This window comes from Mastigoproctus giganteus, chromosome 7, assembly GCF_048544385.1.
Source record: "Mastigoproctus giganteus isolate SK-2022 chromosome 7, ASM4854438v1, whole genome shotgun sequence".
NCBI lineage: Eukaryota > Metazoa > Arthropoda > Arachnida > Uropygi > Thelyphonidae > Mastigoproctus > Mastigoproctus giganteus.
The window spans coordinates 135474462-135498020 of record NC_143581.1 but is presented as its reverse complement, the minus strand read 5'-3'; the positions used below and the strand labels follow the sequence as shown (position 1 = coordinate 135498020).

Below are 23559 nucleotides of genomic sequence, written 5' to 3'. Positions count from 1 at the left end.
TGTTATCTGAAATGTTTATGGGTTATGCTGTAGTGGAAAATAACATTTTGAAATTTTCTCTACAGAAAAAGTTATAAAAATTTATAAAACTATTCAGTTTAAATTTAGTATAATTCAGTAAATTCAATATAAATCTTAGTATTTTAATCTAATTGAAAGAGATATTGATGGGAGGTGGAGAGGCAGAGAAAACAGTATTAACTTCAACCAATTTTTAAAGATAAAAGACTTCTCTTTTGCAAATGTGATGTTAAAATGTTTTTTTTTTTTTATTTTTAATTTTTGTTGCCCATCAAATTGGCAGGTTCTAATACCAGTATTTTAAATATTTATGATAAAATTTTTTATTTTCAGAAATATGGAATTTTAATTACAAATTTGTAATTTCCAACAATGGAAGAAAAGAGTGCATTACAAGTGTTGGAGATTTGGTGTCAGAAAGTTGCAAAAGGATATAAGGATGTTGAAATTAGAAATATGTCTACATCATGGAGAGATGGCTTGGCTTTCTGTGCCATTATTCATCACTTCAGGCCTGATTTGATGTAAGGATATTAAAATTTTATATCCACACCCATTCACCCAAACCCACAGTATCTTACTTTTATAATGTTAATATATACTAATGATAAGTTGGCAACAAGGAGACTGGATATTTTTTATGGACTCAGTGAAAGTTGTGTGCAGTTTCATACCTAACTGCATTTTAGTAATGATCTGATTTTCAAATTTTATATTTTTATATACACAGTTGTGCCCCCATATCCACTGATTCAGTTACCCGTGGTTAACCATGAAAAAAAATGAAAAAACTTAACACGTATTACTCGCATATCCAATACGATGCTTCTCTTTATCTTTTATGATGTCGATTTTAAATTGAATAGCTTCCCTTTATTTTTTACAATGTTGCCTATGCTTTGGTCACCAACATTATAATGGTTCTTTAGAGGACCATGCAATAAGAGGACGAAGGGCAAAAGTTTGAAAACTGTGCAATGGATGCGCCGTTTTCAAACTTTTGAATAATTTCGAGTTTTTATTTAATTTGAAAGCACAACTCTTGGGTTTGCCCATCATTTTCGCAATTTCTAAACAAAAAAAAAAAAAAAAATAGTGACTATAAAAAAAAAAAAATTCCAACATACCTGACATAAATAACGAAACAAAATTTGGCCTTTTGCAGTGTGACGGAACACAACAATCGACGCGATGCACTAAATCGAAATAAACATTTGGTCTCTTTTTTTTTTTGTATTGAGCATTAGTTGTGAAGATAGCAGGGGTTACAAGATAACAGGTACACTAATCTCCCAATGATGACTTATAACGCCGGATCTTGTTGCTTATTTACGACTCGCAAAATATCTGTTTATACCTATTCTAGTTATTACTTGAATTTTATAATTTTTGGTTGATTTTTTTTAAAATTTGGAATCATGAAGTGTCCCGGTAAATCGAGAGTCTCTGTACTTTATTATTACCGTATTTAATGGTGGTAATGTCTTACTGTGTGTTTAATTTATCAATTAATTTTTATTATACGTATGTATGTTCAAGAAATTCACATTATAGAGGGTGTCTCAAAAATAATGGTACAAATGTTTAGGGGAGGTAGGTAACATCTAAAGGCATGCGAATCGCATAGGAACCCATAACTGGAAACGTCATCGGAAGTCAGTAGACGGCGCGGTAGTCGCCGCACGAAGAGCATGCATCGATATACGAACTGCGAGCTGGCAGACATGCACCTAGTGTATGGATTAGCAGAGGGCAATAGACGAGCCTGCTCAACAAATTTATGGGGAACGCTTCCCAGACAGACATGTACCGGACAACCGTTTGTTTGTGTGGGCACCTCCATAGCCAGGTGGGAAGGAGCAGCAGTGGGTACCACACGCTTCTTGATTAGACCGGGGTTCGAGCCCGTCAAATACGGAGAATGCGGAAAGGTCAAAGGAATGACCACTGCATATCCTCGGAGCAATATGGCCTTAGTTGCTAATGCTCCAAAATAACAAACAAACAAACCATTTGTTTGCGTGTGTGCATCGAAATTTGTGTGATTATGGGTCATTTAGAGGTAACAGGAGTAGTGCGGGCCGACCACGTTTGATGCGAACTCCTGCCATGGAAGAAAGTGTGTTGAATGCCATCCAGAATAATCCTACTACTAGCACACGTGCCGTTGCCTCTGCCTTAGGAGTGTCTCGTTGCAGTGTACAACGTGTCTGGCATGACAATTCCTTACACCCATTTCATCTCCAAAGGGTTCAGTTACTGCTCCCCCAAGATCATCCTGCACGTGTGGCTTTTGCGCAGTGGTTTCTCCAGGAAAGTTTCCAGGCAACATTTTGTTCACGGATGAGGCTTATTTCACTCTGGAAGGCGTATTCAATCAGCACAATGCTCATGTATGGGCTCACGACAACCCACATGGTGTGCGCCCCCATGCGGCACAACATCGCTTCGCAATAAATGTGTGGGCAGGTATGGTCGGTGACTGCTTAGTCAGCCCATACCTGTTACCATCCTGCATGAACTCGGCTAAATATCGAATCTTTCTTGAACAGGTTATACCAGGGTTACTTGATGTTCCACCAATTGTGAGATGCAACATTTGGTTTCAACATGACGGGGCACCTAGCCATTATGGAAAGTGTGTTCGTGACCATTTGAACAGGCATTTTGGGCATCGATGGATTGGCCGTGGTGGATCCATTGCCTGGCCCCCACGCTCACCTGATTTATCGAGCCTTGATTTCTTTCTGTGGGTGGGCCCTCAAATCTGTCGTGTATGAATTGCCTGTGGAGACGGAAATGGATCTCGTGGCGAGACTCATCTGCGCTGCTGCTACTATCAAAGAAACTCCAGGTGTGTGACCGTGTCCGCCAATCCATGCTGCGTCGGAGTCATGCCTGCATCTCATGGTGGAACCTTCGAGCATCTGTTGTAACATCATGAAATGCATCCATCTCGTACTCCATTGTTAATATTATGTAAAATAAATGTTTGCCACTAATTACTGTCTTGTGTCATTTCTGCTTCTTGTGCCTCTGCTACTACTTTAGCATTAGCATTAGTAGGCGCCTCCGTAGCCAGGTGGGAAGTAGCAGCAGTGCTTAGCACACGCTTCTTGATTAGACCGGGGTTCGAGCCCGTCACCACCAAATACGGAGGATGTGGAAAGGTCAGGGAATGACCACTGCATGTCCCGGAGCAATATGGCCTTAGTTGCTAATGCTCCTAAAAACCAAATAACGAACAAGCATTAGTAGAGGCATATGATGCAAGAAAGCAAGCTTGTGCAGCATCAGCCAAAAAAAAAAAAAAAACTCCCCTTCCACTTCATCCCTCCGTTCGATCGAAATACCTGTCCAGCTGAGCCTTAAATTTATTTAGGCTATCAACTTCCACAACAAGGGATGGAAGTCTGTTCCACCAACCAGCTACCTGCTGGCTAAAAGCAAATTTCTGCACATTTATCCTACATCTGTCTTTCCTCAATTAGAATTTATGCTCTCTTAGGTGATTATTCTGAGCAAGAGGCAGTATCCCATCAGGATTGAGCATGCTCAAACCATTCAAGGCTTTATACACCTCTATCAGATCACCTCGCCTGGTGCCTAGTCTCCAGACACTGTAATTTGCAGAACTTAAGCCTTTCTTCTCCCTTCATTCCGTTCACTAACCTTGTTGCCCTTCTCTGTACTCGTTCCAGCAGCTCTACATCCTTCTTGAAATGAGGCCTCCAGACCTGTATACAGTACTCAAGGTGTGGCCTGACCATTGCCTTATACAAGGGAATAATCACCTCCCTATCCCTGCTAGAAAAATTCCTGCATATCATTGATAAGACACCATGAGCTACTCTTGCAGCCCGTCTGCACTGCTCAGAGAACTTCATATCTGCCTGCACAATTACCACCAGGTCCTTTTCATTCTCTACCACTATCAGAGTAGTACCACAGAGTGGATACGTTGCTCTGGGGTTGCTGTATCCCATATGTAGTACTTTGCATTTGTCAATGTTAAACTTCATTTTCCACCTCTCATCCCATCTGCTCAACCTATCCAGATCCTGTTGCAGCAGCATTGCATCAATAGCGTCCTTAACAGCCCTGCCAACCTTCATATCGTCTGCAAACTTGGACATTAAGCTTGATATACGATCATCAATATTATTTATAAATATAGAAAACAACAATGGACCCAACACTGAACCCTGAGGGACCCCACTAATAACATTAGTCCACGGTGAGCAGTGTCCATTAATTACCACTCTCTGTCTTCTGCCACTCAACCATCCCTTTATCCATAGCAACAATTTGCCACCAATGCCACACTGCTCCAATTTGTGCAGCAGTCTTTGTAAGATCCAAATATATAATTTCAAAGTTATTCCCTGCATCCAATTCTTTTGTGACTACATCATAGTATCCAATCAAATTTGTCAGGCAAGACATTCCCTTAACAAAAGCATGCTCTGTCTGAGCTATAACTGAATTCTTGTCAAGCTGATCCTGCAGTGCTTCTTTAACCAGTGCTTCCATTAATTTTCCTGGAACAGAAGTTAAACTCACAGATCTATAATTACTTGTGTCAGCCTTTGATCCTCCTTTGTGAATTGGGGTTACATTTGCACATCTCCGATCTTTGGGTACCTCCCCTGAGTCCAAGGAAGCTCTCATAATTATGGCTAACGGATTGCTTACTTTCTTTGCTGCCTCCTTTAATATAACTGGATAGATCCCATCCATCCCAGGTGCCTTTCTTGTATTTATCTTCAACAATTTCTCCTCCACTTTACTCTCAATTATTACAAGATCATCTAGCTCACTGCCAGTGTTTACTTCATCTATGGCATTCCCCTTCCTGAATAGCTCCTCATGTGTGAATGTCGATGCAAAATATTCATTTAGTTTCTTAGCTACCTGAGCAGAATCATCAACAGTTGAACCATTGATATCAAGTAGACCAATCTGATTCATCCCCTTCCTTCTAGAGTTTACATAAGTAAAGAACTCTTTGCTGTTTTTCTTTGCATCCCTTGCCAAAGATTTTTTGTAATTTGCCCTCGTCTGCCTAACCTCCTTTGTAACTTGGTTACAGATCAACTTATATCTATCATAGGCTTCTGTGTCACATGTTAATTTATATGTATCCCATGCATTTTTCTTCTCTGCCATATGTCTCATTAGTTCATCTGACATCCATTTAGGCCTGAACCTTGAACAATATTTCTTAGTTAGTATGTAAAGCCTAGTAGCTTCCAAGATAATTTCTTTGAATGCTTCCCATTTTGAGTTTGCTGTTGGTAACATCATCAGTTAGTCCCACTGTATAGAATTTAAATACTGTCTCAGACCATCGTAGTTGCCTTTACGAAAGCAATAACCCTTCCCTTTACCCCTGATGGTAGTTATCTCCTTGAGTAAATCCCACTTCAGCACACTGTGATCACTGCCACCTAGTGGTTCCTGTATCTGCAGATTCTTAATGCATGAAGAATCACTACTGATGATCAAACCAAGAGTATTGCTCCCTCTAGTTGCCTCCCGAACATGCTGATTTAGAAAACAATCATCCAATAAATCCACAAAAGCCTTGCTAGTGTGTGAATGACCAACCAACAAATTCCAGTCAATATCTGGGAAATTAAAATCCCCCATTATAAGACTCTCTGATGTACTGGCCAACTCTATTTCCCCTGTACAGTTTCTTATTATACTCATCAGAGTTATTAGGCCTATAGCACACTCGTACTCTCAATTTTGATCTCCCAATGCTTATGTCACACCAAACTGACTCGACACCGCACTGTCCAGCGATGTCGACTGGCTTCACTTCCTTGGATTTTATGTGTTTCTTAACTAAAAGCATAACCCCTCATCCCTTCCTATTCTGTCTATCCTTTCTCTAGATGTTGTACTCCCCAAATTCCAGTTCTGCATTCCTTATATCTGTGTGACACCACATCTCTGATATCCCAGCAATATCCGCCTTTGATACTTTGAGCAATACCTCAAATTCATCAAATTTATTTACCAAACTCCTAGCATTGGTGTACACGCAAGTATACATGCACCTGTTCTTTTTCTTAGCTACCCTAACAGAACCCATGTGTTTAATTGTACCCCAATGACTCCCAGCAGTCTCTGATATATCCTGCATCTTATTTTCCAGGCTGCTGCTCATTCCAATAGAAGCAGTGCAAGAATCACTTTCTCCTCTGCCAGTGGCTACTGTTAATCTATCAGTCCTTGTATCCCCCCCAATCTAGCAGTTTTCCGATCCACCTAACACTGCCTCGATAGCATCAGCAAACATTCTTGCACCCTTTCTATTTAAGTGTATCCCATCCCGTAAGAAGCAGTCTCTCCTGTTAACAAGTACAGACCAGGGTGAAAAAAATTCTATCCCTTGAACCTTGCACAATCTTTCTAAGGCCAAATTGATCTACAGGGCTCTCATCATATACTCCCGCCTATAGTGTCTGGGCAGAATTGCAGACACTTTCAAATTCAACCCTAATTCACGGATTTTTTTCAACAGTGACCTGTACTTGTTAAGTAATTCCGCCGGTTTCCTACTCTTAATATCATTAGTGCCAACGTGTACAACTATATCACCTTTTGTGCCCTTAAAAGATGATATCCGCTCTACAACGTCATCAACCTTTGCCCCTGGCAGACATACCCTGGTCCTGTTTCACCTATCCTTTTTACAAAGAATGTTCCCCATTTCCCTGACAATAGATTCACCAACAACTACTAGTTCCTTTGGGACCAGCGCATTCTGCCTTGGGGGTTGCCGCTGAATACTTAACAACAGCGGTGCAAAGGTATTTGGAGGGCCTAGATGCAAAAGGAGTTAAGGGGGGCCTTGTTTATTTTTGTTAATATTTTGATGGCTCCCTTAACCAGGGCCCGCTAGATTGGGGGGTCCTGGTGTGGTGCATCTGTGAAAATGTGGTTGCATCCAGTGTATCCCCATTTGCACGGCCTTGCTTATTACAGATTAGCTAAAGTTTCCAGATTCTCATGGACAGCTATAGTAAAATTATGTTTAAGTTTATAATAGTTACTTTATTTTATCATTTGATACAATACTGAATTGTACAGTAGAAATTGGAGCTATTGAACAAGCAAAAATGAAAGTTATATCTGGGAAAATGTATTAATAAAATATTTATCAAATATAATAAAATATTAATAATTTAAATGTATTAATAAATTATAATTAGAGTATTTATTATACATATTTTATTACAATATCAAACCATTTTTTATTACTATATAGCAGTGTTTCCCAAAGTTTTGACCTCTGTGTACCCCTTTTTAATTTTTAGTAAGTACCACTCCCTTATCAAAAAAAAAAAAAAAAGTATTTCATTGTAAATGCCTATAAATATGCTTATTTGAATTTAAGTGTACATAAACAAAAATTGTTATAATTTAGATTTGATAGAACAAAATTAATAAAGTTAGCATACTATAAATATTTACTTAATTAAAAATAATTTATTATCAATGTGAGTAGTGGAATTGCTTGGGGTGGGATAATATTTCAGCAAAATTTGGCTCTGTGGTTGTTAATTTCAATCTCAGGTGCAGTTCGACATCTATAAAGTGGTTCCTCTTCTTTGTCTTAATGTCTACAATGGCTGAAAATCCAACTTCACACAGATATGAACTTGGAAATGGAAAAATTAACTTTAGAGCTTTATCTGATAATGCAGGAAATTCATTTTGTATTTGTAACCAAAATGATGATAATGTATTCTCGTTATATTTGTTTTTTAAGAATCCATCAGAAGCTAGTTCCAAAAGTTGTTGTTCTGTTTGTGGCAGACCCTTTGGCATAGATTGATTGATGTTGAAAGGGTATCTTATGCACTCAATATTAATGTCAAATTCGGGGAAATACTTTTCTAGATTCATCTGTAAACATTGTAAATGCTGCATTATAATAATCTTCACATTGTCATCAATTTGTTTATTCGAACTTGTGTGTAATTGATGAAGAGATGGGAATGCGTCCAAATCTCCATTACCAACTCATTTTTGCATTCACTTTATCGTGAATGGGAAATATAGAAATTTCCTTGCCTTGTAAGGACAAATTGAGATTATTTTAAACAGTAAATATATCTGCCAGGTATGCTAATTGACTGAGCCACTTCCAATCATGTAAACATTTTTTTAATTCAAAACTTTAAGTAAGAAAAAACCTGTAGTTCATTCCGAAGTTCAAATAAAATGATTTAGACTTTTCCACGAGAAAGCCAATGAACCTCAGTATGGAAAAGAAGTTGCTTATGATTACTACTCATTTCTTCGCATAGTTGCAAGAAATGTCTGGCATTTAAATGAAGGCCTTTAATATAATTTATGATTTTTACATCTTCATCCAGAACCTTTTTTAGGTCTGCAGGCATCATATGCATAGCTAAAGCCCCGCTCTCTCTCTCTCTCTCTCTCTCTCTCTCTCTCTCTCTCTCTCTCTGTGTGTGTGTGTGTGTGTATGCAACAGTGTGTCTTTCGTCCCGTCTGTGCTTATTCCAACATAACTCTTCTAATCAAGTTTGTTTTGTTGCATAAATTTTTCCATAATGTAGAATATTTCTTCTCCTGTTGTATGTTCTGGCAAGGGTTGGCAAAATAAAAGGTCATCATGAAGTTTTTGATTTTTTTTGTATTTAACGAACACTTTGCAAAATTCATAATGTCAGTGGATTCATCAGCCTGCAATGCATAACAACAACTCATACATATATTGGATAACAATATCTGTTTTATATTTTCAGCCATATCAGTGATTTTCTGATGAACAGTATTATTTGAGAGGCAAATCTGATCAAAATAGCTTTTTTACTAACGTAAAAAAGCTATTTTGATCAGATTTGCTCCGATCATACTTCTGCTATTATCTTTGCCGCAGGCTTGACCAAAGTGTCTCCGCTGCACCACTTTTCACTATTAAGAGTGACACACAATATGAAGCTTCTAATGCCTTGTTATTTTCACCTCCTGACACGATCGACATAATTTTCTGAGTTTCTTTTGAAAATATTCTACAGGTTTGTCCTTGCATTCATTGTTTCGATTCAAAATAGCAAATTAAGTTAGATGCTTTCGTGCTTTCATTTGTTAAAGTTTCACAACAAATGACACATACTGAAATAGTTTCCTCTTCATTTCCCTTCCATGAAAATCCACATTTCAAGTAATTCATATCATACTTACAATGTTTTTTTATCTTCTTCTAAGCTGGTTCTTTAGAGATGTCAGATGGCACATCCTTACAATATCAAGATACAATATCAACCTTTTCTTGTTATTTGCAGCTACTTGTACCTGCTTTATTGCTCTCATTTGTGCATTTTATAAACCCAGTTTTTAACCAATGATTAATACTTAAGAATGTAAAGGGTAAAAAAAAAATATATAATATTTATTATGCGTACTAACTTCTATGCATTATTAAACAAAAAATAGATATTTTAAAACATAAATAAAAAAACACGTATAAAAAACAATATACGTCCTGGTTAATATATTGCCTAAATATGCATTTAGTCGCAATACATGCAGTGGGCTAACCCTTCTAAGTACACAGTCGAAGTGAGTGGTCCTTTAGGCACCTCAGATCACAACTTGGTGATTGTCTCTACCATTCTACCAACTCCACAAATCACTTGGAGCTCTTTAACTTTCTATCTTTGCAGCCTTTCTCTAGTCCAACTTTCCTAACAGTGAGGTAATTTTCCTTAGTGATTTTAATGTTCAAAACTCCAGCTGGCTTCCATTCTCTAGTCACATAGACCCAGCTTGTCGAGATGCTTAGGCTTCTGCAATTACTAATGACCATGCACAGATTGTTCACTTACCTACCAGAATACCAGACAATCCCTAACCATACAGCCAACATGCTTGATCTTTTTCTCACAAACAATCCTTCTAGTACATGGTCGAAGTGAGTGGTCCTTTAGCCACCTCAGATCACAATTGGTGATTGTCTCTTTCTCCAATGGAGCCTTTATCTCATGGTTATTCCCAAACTCGTGTTGTTTGGCATTACAATAATGCAAAATGGGATGACCTGCGAGATTTCTTTTCTTCTTTTCCTTGTTCGGATAACTGTTTCAAAATTTCTGATGTCAATGTTTGTTCAGATCGTGTCAGTGAAATTATTCTTGTAGGAATGGAATCCTTTATTCCACACTTCACTCTAAAATCTCATCCTTTATCTAAACCTTGGTTTTCCAATAAATGTGATAAGGCTGTTCAAGAGAAGAATTTGCATATTGTAATTGGCTTGTTTCCAATTCTTCTTGCCCTAATGGTAGCTGAGCATTCTGGTCTCTTGCATTAGCATTACCAAAGGCACATGATGCAAGAAAGCAAGCTTATATAGCATCAGCAAAAAAAAAAAAAAAAAAAAAAAACAAACAAACCCTTTTTTCACCCATTCCACTCGCTCTAAATGTTTGTCAAGTTCTGCCTTGAATCTATTTAAGCTATCAACTTCTACAACGGCAGATGAAAGTTTGTTCCAGAAATCAACCACCCTATCTTCAAACAAGCCTATGGGGCTGGGAAATTCCAAACTGCTATAATTACACTCAAACACCAGCCAAGCGATTAAAAATTTTAGTATAAAATAAAATAAAATACAAAAATAAAATATAATAAAATACTATGATACAATATCGGGAGACTAAACTATTACAATAAAATAAATTATGATAAAACAATTAAAAACAATACTAAAATCGTTAAAATTTGCTGGAAATACCGAAGCTTTCGGAGACTGCTGTCTCCTTCTTCAACAGTGTACTATTACTGCAGTGACACACCCTTAAGTAGCAGGCCCTTGGCACTCAAACACATGATTCACCAGGCACATGGTCGGCATTCCCCACATGCGCATCGGAAACTGAAGTGGCGCAGGAGCATGTCAAATGGAACCGGTCATTCCGTCTGAGGACAACCGCCTCAAACGGGTTGTAAATGCATACCGCTATCCCTGTTAATAGTATTATGAATGGATGAACCGATTCGCAATCTCTCGAGCCACTTGCGTTCCCGAAATCCATGGGCACGGTCAGTAATGACCGCGTCCTCAGGGGAGATCCGATGTTACTTCTCCCAGAAATGCTCTGCCACAGCAGACCTCGCATAGTTTGCAGTCTTAATAGCGGTCATGTGCTCCCCCAGACGGTCTTTTAAATGCTGCCCTGTCTCCCCCCACATAACACTCCTCACAATCCGGACACTTGATCTCATAGACCACACTACTAGTAGAATCTTGGGCTATGGAATCTTTGACTTGATATACCACTGTGTGCAACCTCTGTCCCGGAAGTTGCACACAGCAGGTCTGACATTCCCGCAATGCCCATACAACGCGTTCTGAAAGGCCCGGATAGTAAGGAATGTATATGGTAGCCACAGAGGCAGGCGACTCCCTACGGTTGGACTCTACCCTAAGACCCTCTGGGGGTACCCACACTTGACGAGGTCTGCCGTGACTCTACAAATTTCCATTTCTTTATCATCAGGGGTACTACAGTGGGTCCACACCCTATTCAACAATGACCTGGTTACACTATTCTTATGTTGATAAGCCTGTGCCGAGCTGTAATAAACATACTGGCTACGGCACATTGGCTTTCAATAGATTGTTGTCTTTATTCTAGGCCCATCTCTGCTAACCAGGACATCCAGAAACGGGAGGGGACCGAGGTAAATTGTATAAATGGAAGAAGCTATTAAGTAAATTGGGCATTTCATCTTCCTTTCCCTTTTTTATAATGGTGAATATCATCCACATATCTCCTCCACTCGCGCATGGAGAAATCCAACCGAGGAAACACCCTGGTTTCTAGTTCCTCCATGGCCAAATTGGCCACAATGGCACTGATGAGGGAACCCATGGCCGTGCCATAGACCTGCTTATACATAACATTTTGAAAAATCATGGTAGTGCTAGCGAGGCAGAACTCTACGCCTTTACAGATATCATCGATACTTAATAAACATCTAACACTTAAGGTATCATCCTGTTCCAAGGGCAATTTTACACAATGCACCCCATGTCTAATGGGATTTCCCCAAGCGCGAGTGGAGGAGATATGTTATATCTCCTTCTCCCTGCTAGAAAAATTCCTATGTGATCATTGACAAGACACCATGAGCTACTCTTGCAGGCCATCTACACTGCTCAGAAAACTTCATATCTGCCTGCACAATTACCCCCAGGTCCTTTCCATTCTCTATCACTGTCAGTGTGGTACCACAGAGTTGATACGTTACTCTGGGATTACTGCTTCCCATATGTAGTACTTTACATTTGTCAATGTTAAACTTCATTTGCCACCTCTCAGCCCATCTGCTCAATTTTTCTATATTCTGTTGCAGCAATGTACTGTCATTAGTGTCCTTAACAATTGTATTGTCTGCAAACTTAGACATTAAGCCTGATATACCATCATCAATATACCATCATCAATGATATACCATCATCATTTATAAATACAGAAAACAACAATGGACCCAACACTGAACCCTGATGGACTCCATTAATAATATTAGTCCACGAAGAGCAGTGTCCTGTCTTCTCCCACTCAACCATCCCTTTATCCATAGCAGCAATTTGCCAACAATGCCACACTGCTCCAATTTGTGCAGCAGTCTTCCTTGTGCAGCAGTATAAAAGGCTTTTCTAAGATCCAAATATATGATATCAAAGTTATTCTTTGCATCCGGTTCCTTTGTGGCTACATCGTAGTATCCAATCAGATTAGTCACACAAGACTTCCCCTTAACAAACCCCTGCTGTGTCCGAGCTATAACTGAAGTCTTGTCTAGATGATCCTGCAATGCTTCTTTAACCAGTGCCTCCATCAATTTCCCTGGAACAGAAGTTAAACTAACAGGTCTGTAATTATCTGTCTCCCTTTGATCTCCTCCTTTGTGGATTGGGGTCACATATGCACATCTCCAGTCTATGGGTACCTTCACTGAGTCCAGGGAAGCTCTCATAATTATGGCTAAGGGTTTGCTTACTTCCTTTGCCCCCTCCTTTAATATTACTGGATAGATTCCATCCACCCCAGGTGCCTTACTTGTGTTTATCTTCAACAATTTCTCCTCCACTTTACTCTCAGTTATTACAAGCTTATGTAGCTTATTGCCAGAGTTGAATACACCTCTGGCATTCCCCTCCCTGAATAACTCCTCATGTGTGAATGTCAATGAAAAATATTCATTTAGTTTGTTAGCTAAACTGAGCAGGATCATCAGCAGTTGAACCATCGGCATCAAGTGGACCAATCTGATTCATCCCCTTCCTTCCAGAGTTTACACAAGTAAAGAACTCTTTGCTGTTTTTCTTTGCATCCTTTGCCAAAGATTTCTCGTAATCTGCTTTCACCTGCCTAACCTTCTTTGTTATTTGGTTACAGACCAGCTTATATCTATCATAGGCTTCTGTGTCACATGTTAATTTATATGTATCCCATGCATTTTTATTCTCTGTCACATGTCTAATTAGTTCATCTGACATCAATTTAGGCCTAAATCTTGAACAATATTTCTTTATTGGTATGAAAAGTCTAGTAGCTTCCAAGATTAATTCTTTGAATACTTCCCATTTTGAATTTTCCGTTGGTAACATCATCAGTTGGTTCCACTGTATAGAATTTAAATACCTTCTCAGACTGCCGTAGTCACCTTTACGAAAGCAAAAACCCTTCCCTTTACTCTTGATGGTAGTTACCTCTTTGAGTAAATCCAACTTAAGCACACCATGATCATTGCCACCTAGTGGATCCTTTATCTGTAGATTCTTGATGCATGAAGAATCACTACTGATAATCAGATCAAAAGTATTACTCCCTCTAGTTGCCTCCCGAACATGCTGCTGTAGAAAACAATCATCCAATAAATCCAGAAAAGCCTTGCTAGTGTGTGAGTGACCAATCTACAAATTCCAGTGAATATCCGGGAAATCAAAATCCCCCATTATAAGACACTTTAATTTACTGGCCCACTCTATTTCTCTGAACAATTGCTCATTATACTCATCAGATTCATTAGGCCTATAACACACACCTACTTTCATTTTCCTTTCCCAGTGCTTTGTCACACCAAACAGAGTCAACATTGCATCGTCCACCAACATCACTTGGATGCACTTCCTTAGATTTTATCTGTTTCTTTACTAACAGCAAAACCCCTCTTCCCTTTCTGTATTGTCTATCCTTACTGTACACATTGTACTCCCCAAATTCCAGTTCTGCACTGCTTATGTCTGTGTGACACCATGTCTCTGATATCCCAACAATATCTTCCTTTGATGTCTTGACTAGCACTTCAAGATCATCGAATTTATTAACTATACTCCTAGCATTGGTGTACATGCAAGTATACATGCATCTTTTTCTACCCTTAGTTACCCTAACACAGCCCATGTATTTACTTGTTCCACTATGACTCCCAGCAGTCCTGGAAATTCCCATTGCCTTGCTTTCCAGGCTGCTGCTCAATTGCATTTCAATAGAAGTAGTGCAAGAATCACTTTTACCTCTGCCAGCGGCTACTGTTAATCTATTAGTCTGTGTATCCTCCCCCAACTAGCAGTTTTCCGACCCACCTAACTCTGCCCTCGATAGCATCAGCAAATATTCTTGCACCCTTTCTATTTAAGTGTATTCCCCTCCCTGTAGAAGCAGCCTCTCCTGTTAACACGCACAGACGAGGCCGAGAAAAATTCTGCCCTTTGAGCCTTGCACAATCTCTCCAGGGCCGAATTGATCGACAAAGCTCTCATCATATACTCCCTCCTATCGTGTCTGGGCAGAATTACAGACACTTTCGAATGCAACCCTAACTCACAGCTTTTATCTGCATTGTCTTGTACTTGTTAAGTAATTATGCCGATCTCCTACTCTTAATATCATTAGTGCCAATGTGTATAACAATATCACCCTTTGTGCCCTTAAAGGATGATATCTGCCCCACAATGTCATCAACCTTTGCCCCTGGCAGACATACTCTGGTCCTGTTCCATCTATCCTTTTAGCACAATATGTTCCCCTTTTCCCTGACAATAGAGTCACCTACAACAACTAGTTCCTTTGGGACCATTGCATTCTGCCTTGGGGGTTGCCGCTGTGTCATGTGATGTTCAAGTGCAATTTCTGGCATTGATGTGGGCAGCTGAGAGCTTGATGGGCCCCTCAATTTAAATCCTTCGAGGGCATCCACCCTGTCCTTCAAACTCTCATATAAGCCCACAACAATGCCGAGTTTGCGTCTGATTTCCTCGCACTCCTTACATCGCGCGCTGTGCGCGCGCGCGCACACACACACACACACACACACACACACACACACACACAAAGACATTCTCCTTGGTAATATCATGTTCCATTCCTGATTGCTTCAGAAACATCAAACAAGCAGTACATTTCAACATACTGTGATTCAGAGGACAACTGGCCCCCCCACCCCCCACCTTCCGTTCTGCCCTGAGCCACATCACTTCCACTACTTTGAGCCTTTTGCTTTGCTGCTCTGGTCTGAGTCATGATTTCTATTCAAGTTCAATAAAATTCCAATACAAAATATAACCATAACCTATATCCCAATGCAGTTATAACATTATATATATGTATTTCGGTATCGAATATTATCTCTGAGTTATGCTATTAGCATTAGTAGAGGAATTTGATGCAAGAAAGCAAGCTTATGCAGTATCAGCCAAAAAAAAAAAATAAATAAATAAAAAATAACCACTTCCACTTCACCCCTCTGTTCGTTCGAAATACCTGTCCAGCCGAGCCTTAAACTTATTTAGGCTATCAACTTCCACGATAAGGGATGGAAGTCTGTTCCACCTACCAACCACCCGCTGGCTAAAGGCAAATTTCCGCACATCTATCCTACATCTGTCTTTCCTCAATTTGAATTTATGCCCTCTCAGGTGATTATTCTGAGCAAGAGGAAGAATCCCATCAGCATTGAGCATGCTCAAACCATTCAAGGCTTTGTACACCTCTTTCAGATCACCTCGCTGCTGCCTAGTCTCCAGACACTGTAATTTGCAAAACTTAATCCTTTCTTCGTAAGAGCAACCCTTTATTCCATTCACTAATCTTGTTACCCTTCTCTGTACTCGTTCCAGTAGCTCTACATCCCTCTTGAAATGAGGCCTCCAGACCTGTATACAGTACTCATGGTGCAGCCTCACCACTGCCTTATACAAGGGAATAATCACCTCCTTATCCCTGCTAGAAAAATTCCTATATATCATCAACAATGCACCATGTTGTATGACTTTCTTATCCCTGTCAACTTAAATGTTTTAATTTATGATGTTATGTTTGTAATAATTAGGTCGCTATATTTATTTAGTTAAAAAGGTATAATTCAATTGACAACGAAATATAATAAGATTAATAAATTTTACTGATTAATTGATACTACTATACTCGCTATCTAGTTTTCCGTTAAACCTTCCGATCGCACATGTTTTATCGTATAACAATGGCGGCAAGTTACGAATGGTTAATCTACGGACATGAGGTATTATTTACTTTCCAAATCGCACTATCTAAATTCAAAATAAACCACGGAGCTTGACTAGGTCTATAAGCTACTTATAGAAAATAATTTAATCTAACAATTAAGTGAATAAAGCGGCTAATTATAATTAAAAACTTTTTGTTCGCAGGAGCTGCAAAACCTGTCCACATGTATATTTGATACCCTTACCGATACTACTTAATAACCTACAAAATCTCTATCAAAATTCAGTTTAAACTAAAGTATTGTTACTCGGAATATTAAGCAACTCAAAAAAATAAATTAATATGCCAATTTAAATCAATAAAAAAGCAAAAACTTCTCTATTTCACATGTACTCTCACACCCACCCTATTAAGATATTGGCCGCAACTTTTGCCTATCTCTGCTCCTACCGCTTTCAAAACCAGATGGTTCTGTTGTCACTTTGGCCAAGGATAAAGCTGACCTGCTAGCATCCCATTTTTCTTCCAACTCACGTATTAATGACCTTGGTAACACACCTCAAACCATTCCCAACACATTCCATTCAATTCCTCCTGTGGTCTTCCGTCAAAAGGATGTCAGAAGGATTTTGAAGAATCTTGATGATAAGAAAGTTTCAGGTCCTGATGGTATTTCTCCACTTGTTCTCAAAACTTGTGCTCCTGAACTTACTCCTGTTCTTTGCCCCCTTATTTTGCTTTCTTATTCCAAAGGTGTGTTTTTCTTTCTACTTGGAAATTTGCTCATATCCAGCCAGTTCCTAAAAAAGGTGACAAATCCCTCCCATCCCATTATTGTCCCATTGAAATTACTTGTACTCTTTTTAAAGTAATAGAGAAATCAATTAACTGCCAACTCTTAAACTACCTAGAAACCTATGCAATGCAGACAGGCTGACAGGGCAGGTCATGGAGTTTTGTCAATGATATATAGGAATTTTGCTAGCAGATAGAAGGTGGTGATTGTCCCTTTGTATAAGGCAGTGGTCAAGCAGCGCCTTGAGTACTGTGTACAGGTCTGGAGGCCTAATTTTAGGAAGGATGTAGATTTCTTGAGCGTGTACAGAGCAGGCCAGCAAGATTGGCGAGGGGAATGAAAGGATCCTCTTACCAAGAGAGGCTTAAGTTCTGCAAATTGCAGTGGCTGGAGACTAGGCACCTGCGCGGTGATCTGATTGATTACCGCACAGGTGCCTAGTCTGGCACTGGATACGCTGAATTCTGATGGGATCCTTCCACTTGTTCAGATTACGAACCTAAGGAGACATAAATTCAAATTAAGAAAAGACAGATGTAGAATAGATGTGCAGAAATTTGCCTTTAGCCAGCAGGTGGTTAATTGCTGGATCAAACTTCCATTTCTTGTGGAAGTTGATAGGTTAAATAAATTTAAGGAGGAAGTGGACAGGATTTAGAGGAAATGGTGTGATTTTTTTTTTTTTTTTACCTACCATGTAATATTGTATACGCCCAGTGTTATTGTTACATAACCTTTTTTTCAGTATTATAATATTTCGGAAAAAAAATTTTTGATATTTCATTCTTTCTTTTTTTCTTTTAGTGACTTTGATTCTTTATCAAAAGAGAACATATATGATAATAATTCATTGGTAAGTAAAATATCCTGTAATCATAATTTATCATTATTAATTTTATGAGTGTGAATTAATGTGGTAATGGAATATCCAAATTTATTTTTTTTGCACCTATGTCATTCTAAGAATACAATATCATATTCATAATATACTGACAGTTATTTTTTAAAACTTCCTATTTTAAGTAATTGAGATTTGTCAATTTTTACATTCCAAGTTTTAGTAGCTTACAATGCAGCTATGGGATTCTTCTGTGGGCAGTTGAATAGAGCAGATGTACTTGGATCTGGCAGCTTAACTGAAGGGGATTAATACTAGGTGTCTAGCAGGCAAAATTTCTCTTTTAAATCTTATTTCAGTAATTTTGTGAAATTAATTTCTATGATATTTTGTTATTTTATCTTTAGCTTTTCTAAAGTAATAGTACTAAGTTACATTTTTTCGAGTAACTTTGGTAGCTTGATTTTGCTTATTAAACTGTTATCCACTAGTGAATTTTTAAATTCACCACTCCAGATGGAAATGCCTGCAGGCATTTCTGGTGAGAGTCATGCGTTCACCACTTGTATAGCCTGTGGCATGTATTCAAAGGTTGGTCAAGTAGACAAACTAAACTCAACTAATGATATATTTCACCCGATATAAGAAGTGTATTGATTTAAAAATAAAAACCTGGTACGTTACGAGAAGAATTGGAATCACTCACTGAAGAAACAGGTGCTTGCTCTAGAGACAAATGTAACTATTAACTTGTTGGAGACTCAAGTAACTCCTGACTTGCTGAGTGATGCACCCCTGATTCAGGTCCCAGAAAAGAATAGTCAAGTGCAGACTGCTTTGATCAAAGGTGATCCAGTTTATTGGGAGACTATTGTCAGGGCAACATGTAGCATTTTTGTAATAAAGACAGGTAGACAAGAACCAGGGTGTGTTTTCTGGGAGCAACAATCAATGGTGTTACCAACAGATTGTCAGATTTTAAGGTGGGGGGGGTATAATGATATTAAACAAACACAACATGCAAACAAAGCATGATATTTAGAGAACGAGAGTAGCCTGTGCGGACGTAGCTTATTGCCGCTCCTGGAACAGAGAAGTTTTTTCTGATTTTTTTTTTTCTGTTTTATTAGCTTAAATTGGCATATTAACTTATTTTTTAGAGTAGCTTTATATTCCTAGTTACGATACTTAGTTTAAAGTTTAACTTAGATAGAGATTTTGTAGGTATTACTTAGTATCAGTAAGGGTATCAAATCCATGTGTTACAAGTTGAAGCTCCGTTGAACGATTGTTTTTTTTTTTTTTAACCATATTTAGCCGATTTATTAACCAATTGTTATATCAAATTATATTCTGTAAGTAGCTAGTCAGGATCCTTAGTTTATTCTGAATTGAGACAGCGAGATTTGGAAGTTAATCGATACTTAAGTGTCCATAGATTTACTGTTCGTAAATTACCGCCATTGTTACGCGATACAAAATATCTCAAATTAGATAGCATATGCTTAGTATAGTATAGTACATAATATAATATTGTCAGTTAATCAGTAAATCTATTAATCTTGTTGAACGTCATTGTCAATTAAATTGCACTTTTAACTATATACATATAACGACTTAGGTAACGTAACAAATAATTAGCAAAAATAAATAATTAATACTTAACTTGATACGGAAGTTATATAAAGGGATTTCGTAGATAACACTCGATACTGAAACATAAATATAGCGTTATAACTGTGTTGGGATACTGTGTCGGTTTTAATTTTGTACTGTAATTGAAATTTTATTGAAATTAAATCGAAATCATGACTCAGACCAGAGCAGCAAAGCAAAATGCTCAAGCTAATGGGAGTGCTATGGCTCAGGGGAGAACTGTGGGGGGGGGGCAGGTGCCCTCTGAATCACAGCCTTTTAAAATGCACTATTTGCTTGATGTTTGTGGAGCAGTCAGGTACTGGACATGATACTGCCATGGGGGATGTCTTTGTATGTGTGCAATGCAAGGAGTATAAGGAAATCAGGCGACAACCCAGCATTGTTATGGGCCTATATGAGAGCTTGAAGGACAGGGTGGATGCCCTCGAAGGATTAAAAGTGAGAGGGCCCATCAAGCTCTCAGCTGCCCACACCAATGCCAGAGCTTGCACTTGGGCATCACGCAACACAGCGGCAGCCCCCAAGGCAGAATGTGCTGGTTCCAAAGGAACTAGTAGTTGTTGGTGACTCTGTTGTCAGGGAAATGGGAAACATGCTTTGTAAAAAGGATAGGTGGAACAGGACCAGGGTATGTCTGCCAGGGGCAAAGGTTGATGACGTTGTAGAGCGGATATCATCTTTTAAGGCCACAAAAGGTGATATAGTTGTATACACGTTGGCACTAATGATATTAAGAGTAGGAGACCGGCGGAATTACTTAACAAGTACAGGTCACTGTTGAAAAAAAGCCGTGAATTAGGGTTGAATTTGAAAGTGTCTGCAATTCTGCCCAGACACGATAGGAGGGAGTATATGATGAGAGCCCTATCGATCAATTTGGCCCTGAAAAGATTGTGCAGGGCTCAAGAGGTAGAATTTTTTTCAGCCTGGTCTGTACTTGTTAACAGGAGAGACTGCTTCTATAGGGATGGGATACACTTAAATAGAAAGGGTGCAAGAATGTTTGCTGATGCTATCAAGGCAGTGTTAGGTGGGTTGGAAAACTGCTAGATTGGGGAGATACAAGGACTAATAGATTAACAGTAGCCACTGGCAGAGGTGAAAGTGATTCTTGCACTGCTTCTATTGGAATGAGCCACAGCCTGGAAAATAAGATGCAGGATATTTCAGAGACTGCTGGGAATCATTGGGGTACAAATAAACACATAGGTTGTGTTAGGGTAGCTAAGAAAAAGAACAGGTGCATGTATACTTGCGTATACACCAATGCTAGGAGTTTAGTAAATAAATTTGATGAATTTGAAGTATTGCTCAAAACATCAAAGGCAGATATTGTGGGGATTTCAGAGACGTGGTGTCACACAGATATAAGGAATGCAGAACTGGAATTTGGGGAGTACAATGTCTACAGAAAGGATAGGAAGGGAGGGGGGGGGTGTTATGCTATTAGTTAAGAAATACATAAAATCCAAGGAAGTGAAGCCAGTTGACATTGCTGGACAGTGCAGTGTCGGGTCAGTTTGGCGTGACATAGCATTGGGAGATCAAAATTGAGAGTAGGAGTGTGCTATAGGCCTAATGACTCTGATGAGTATAATAAGAAACTGTACAGGGAAATAGTGGGCCAGTAAATCAGAGAGTCTTATAATGGGGGATTTTAATTTCCCAGATATTGACTGGAATTTGTTGGTTGGTCACTCACACACTAGCAAGGCTTTTGTGGATTTATTGGATGATTGTTTTCTAAATCAGCATGTTCGGGAAGCAACTGGAGGGAGAAATACTCTTGATTTGATTATCAGTAGTGATTCTTCATGCATTAAGAGTGGCAGTGATCACAGTGTGCTGAAGTGGGATTTATTCAAGGAGGTAACTACCATCAGGGGTAAAGGGAAGGGTTATTGCTTTTGTAAAGGCGTATGATGGTCTGAGACAGTATTTAAATTCTATACAGTGGGACTAACTGATGATGTTACCAACAGCAAACTCAAAATGGGAAGCATTCAAAGAAATTATCTTGGAAGCTACTAGGCTTTACATACCAACTAAGCAATATTGTTCAAGGTTCAGGCCTAAATGGATGTCAGATGAACTAATGAGACATATGGCAGAGAAGAAAAATGCATGGGATACATATAAATTAACATGTGACACAGAAGCCTATGATAGATATAAGTTGATCTGTAACCAAGTTACAAAGGAGGTTAGGTAGGCGAAGGCAGATTACGAGAAATCTTTGGCAAGGGATGCAAAGAAAAACAGCAAGTAGTTCTTTACTTATGTAAACTCTAGAAGGAAGGGGATGAATCAGATTGGTCCACTTGATATCGATGGTTCAACTGTTCATGATCCTGCTCAGGTAGCTAACAAACTAAATCAATATTTTGCATCTACCTTCACACATGAGGATTTATTGAAGAAGGGTAATGCCATAGATGGAGTAAACATTGGCAGTGAGCTAGATGATCGAGTAATAATTGAGATTAAAGTGGAGGAGAAATTGTTGAAGATAAATTCAAGAAAGGCACCTGGGGTGGATGGGATCTATCCAGTTATATTAAAGGAGGCGGCAAAGGAAGTAAGCAATCCATTAGCCATAATTATGGGAGCTTCCTTGGACTCAGGGGAGGTACCCAGAGACTGGAGATGTGCAAATGTAACCCCAATTCACAAAGGAGGATCAACCCCGGGGGCTCACATCTAACCCCGGGGGCTCACATCTGGTGAGTATGGGCTTGGCACACCCAGGGTCCTGAGCTGGATATCATCATTCTTCTCTTTCCTGGTGATTCCCTTCTACTTTTGACTCTCTCTCTCTCTCTCTCTCTCTCTCTCTCTCTCTCTCTCTCTCTCTCTCTCTCAGGGTTACTCGGGAACTTTTTTTTTTTTTTTTTTTTTTTCCTGGTGCAGCATAAGCCTCAGGCTTCCTTGCATCATATGGATATTAATAATAATAATAATAAAAAGGCTGACACAAGTAATTATAGACCTGTGAGTTTAACTTCTGTTCCAGGAAAATTAATGGAAATACTGGTTAAAGAAGCACTGCAGGATCATCTTGACAAGAATTCAGTTATAGCTCAGACACAGCATGGTTTTGTTAAGGGAAGGTCTTGCCTGACCAATTTGATTGGATACTATGATGTAGTCACAAAAGAATTGGATGCAGGGAATAACTTTGATATTATATACTTGGATCTTAGAAAGGCTTTTGATACTGTTGCACATGGAAGACTGCTACACAAATTGGAGCAGTGTGACATTGGAGGCAAATTGCTGCTATGGATAAAGGGGTGGTTGAGAGGGAGAAGACAGAGAGTGGTAATCAATGGACACTGCTCATCGTGGACTGATGTTATTAGTGGAGTCCCTCAGTGTTCAGTGTTGGGTCCATTGTTGTTTTCTGTATTTATAAATAATATTGATGATGGTATATCAAGCTTAATGTACAAGTTTGCAGACGATACAAAGGTTGGCAGGGTTGTTAAGGATGCTACTGACGCTATGCTGCTGCAACAGGTTCTGGAAAGGTTGAGCAGATGGGCTGAGAGGTGGCAAATGAAGTTTAACATCGACAAATGTAAAGTACTACGTATGGGAAACAGCAACCCCAGAGCAACGTATCAACTCTGTGGTACTACACTGACAGTGGTAGAGAATGAAAAGGGCTTGGGGGTAATTGTGCAGGCAGATATGAAGTTCTCTGAGCAGTGCAGACGGGCTGC

General features: G+C 39.0%; 1 protein-coding gene across 1 annotated transcript in view; it reads left to right on the top strand.

Annotated features, from left to right (window-relative positions):
- LOC150083213 (uncharacterized) overlaps positions 1–23559 on the top strand; it is a 380452-nt gene that overhangs the window by 8280 nt on the left and 348613 nt on the right. Inside the window, exons 3-4 of the mRNA XM_090378437.1 lie at positions 355–545; positions 18142–18190. Of these exons, the coding sequence (XP_090234563.1) occupies positions 394–545; positions 18142–18190 (201 nt within the window). The 5' untranslated portion in view covers positions 355–393. The remainder of the gene's footprint in view (positions 1–354; positions 546–18141; positions 18191–23559) is intronic.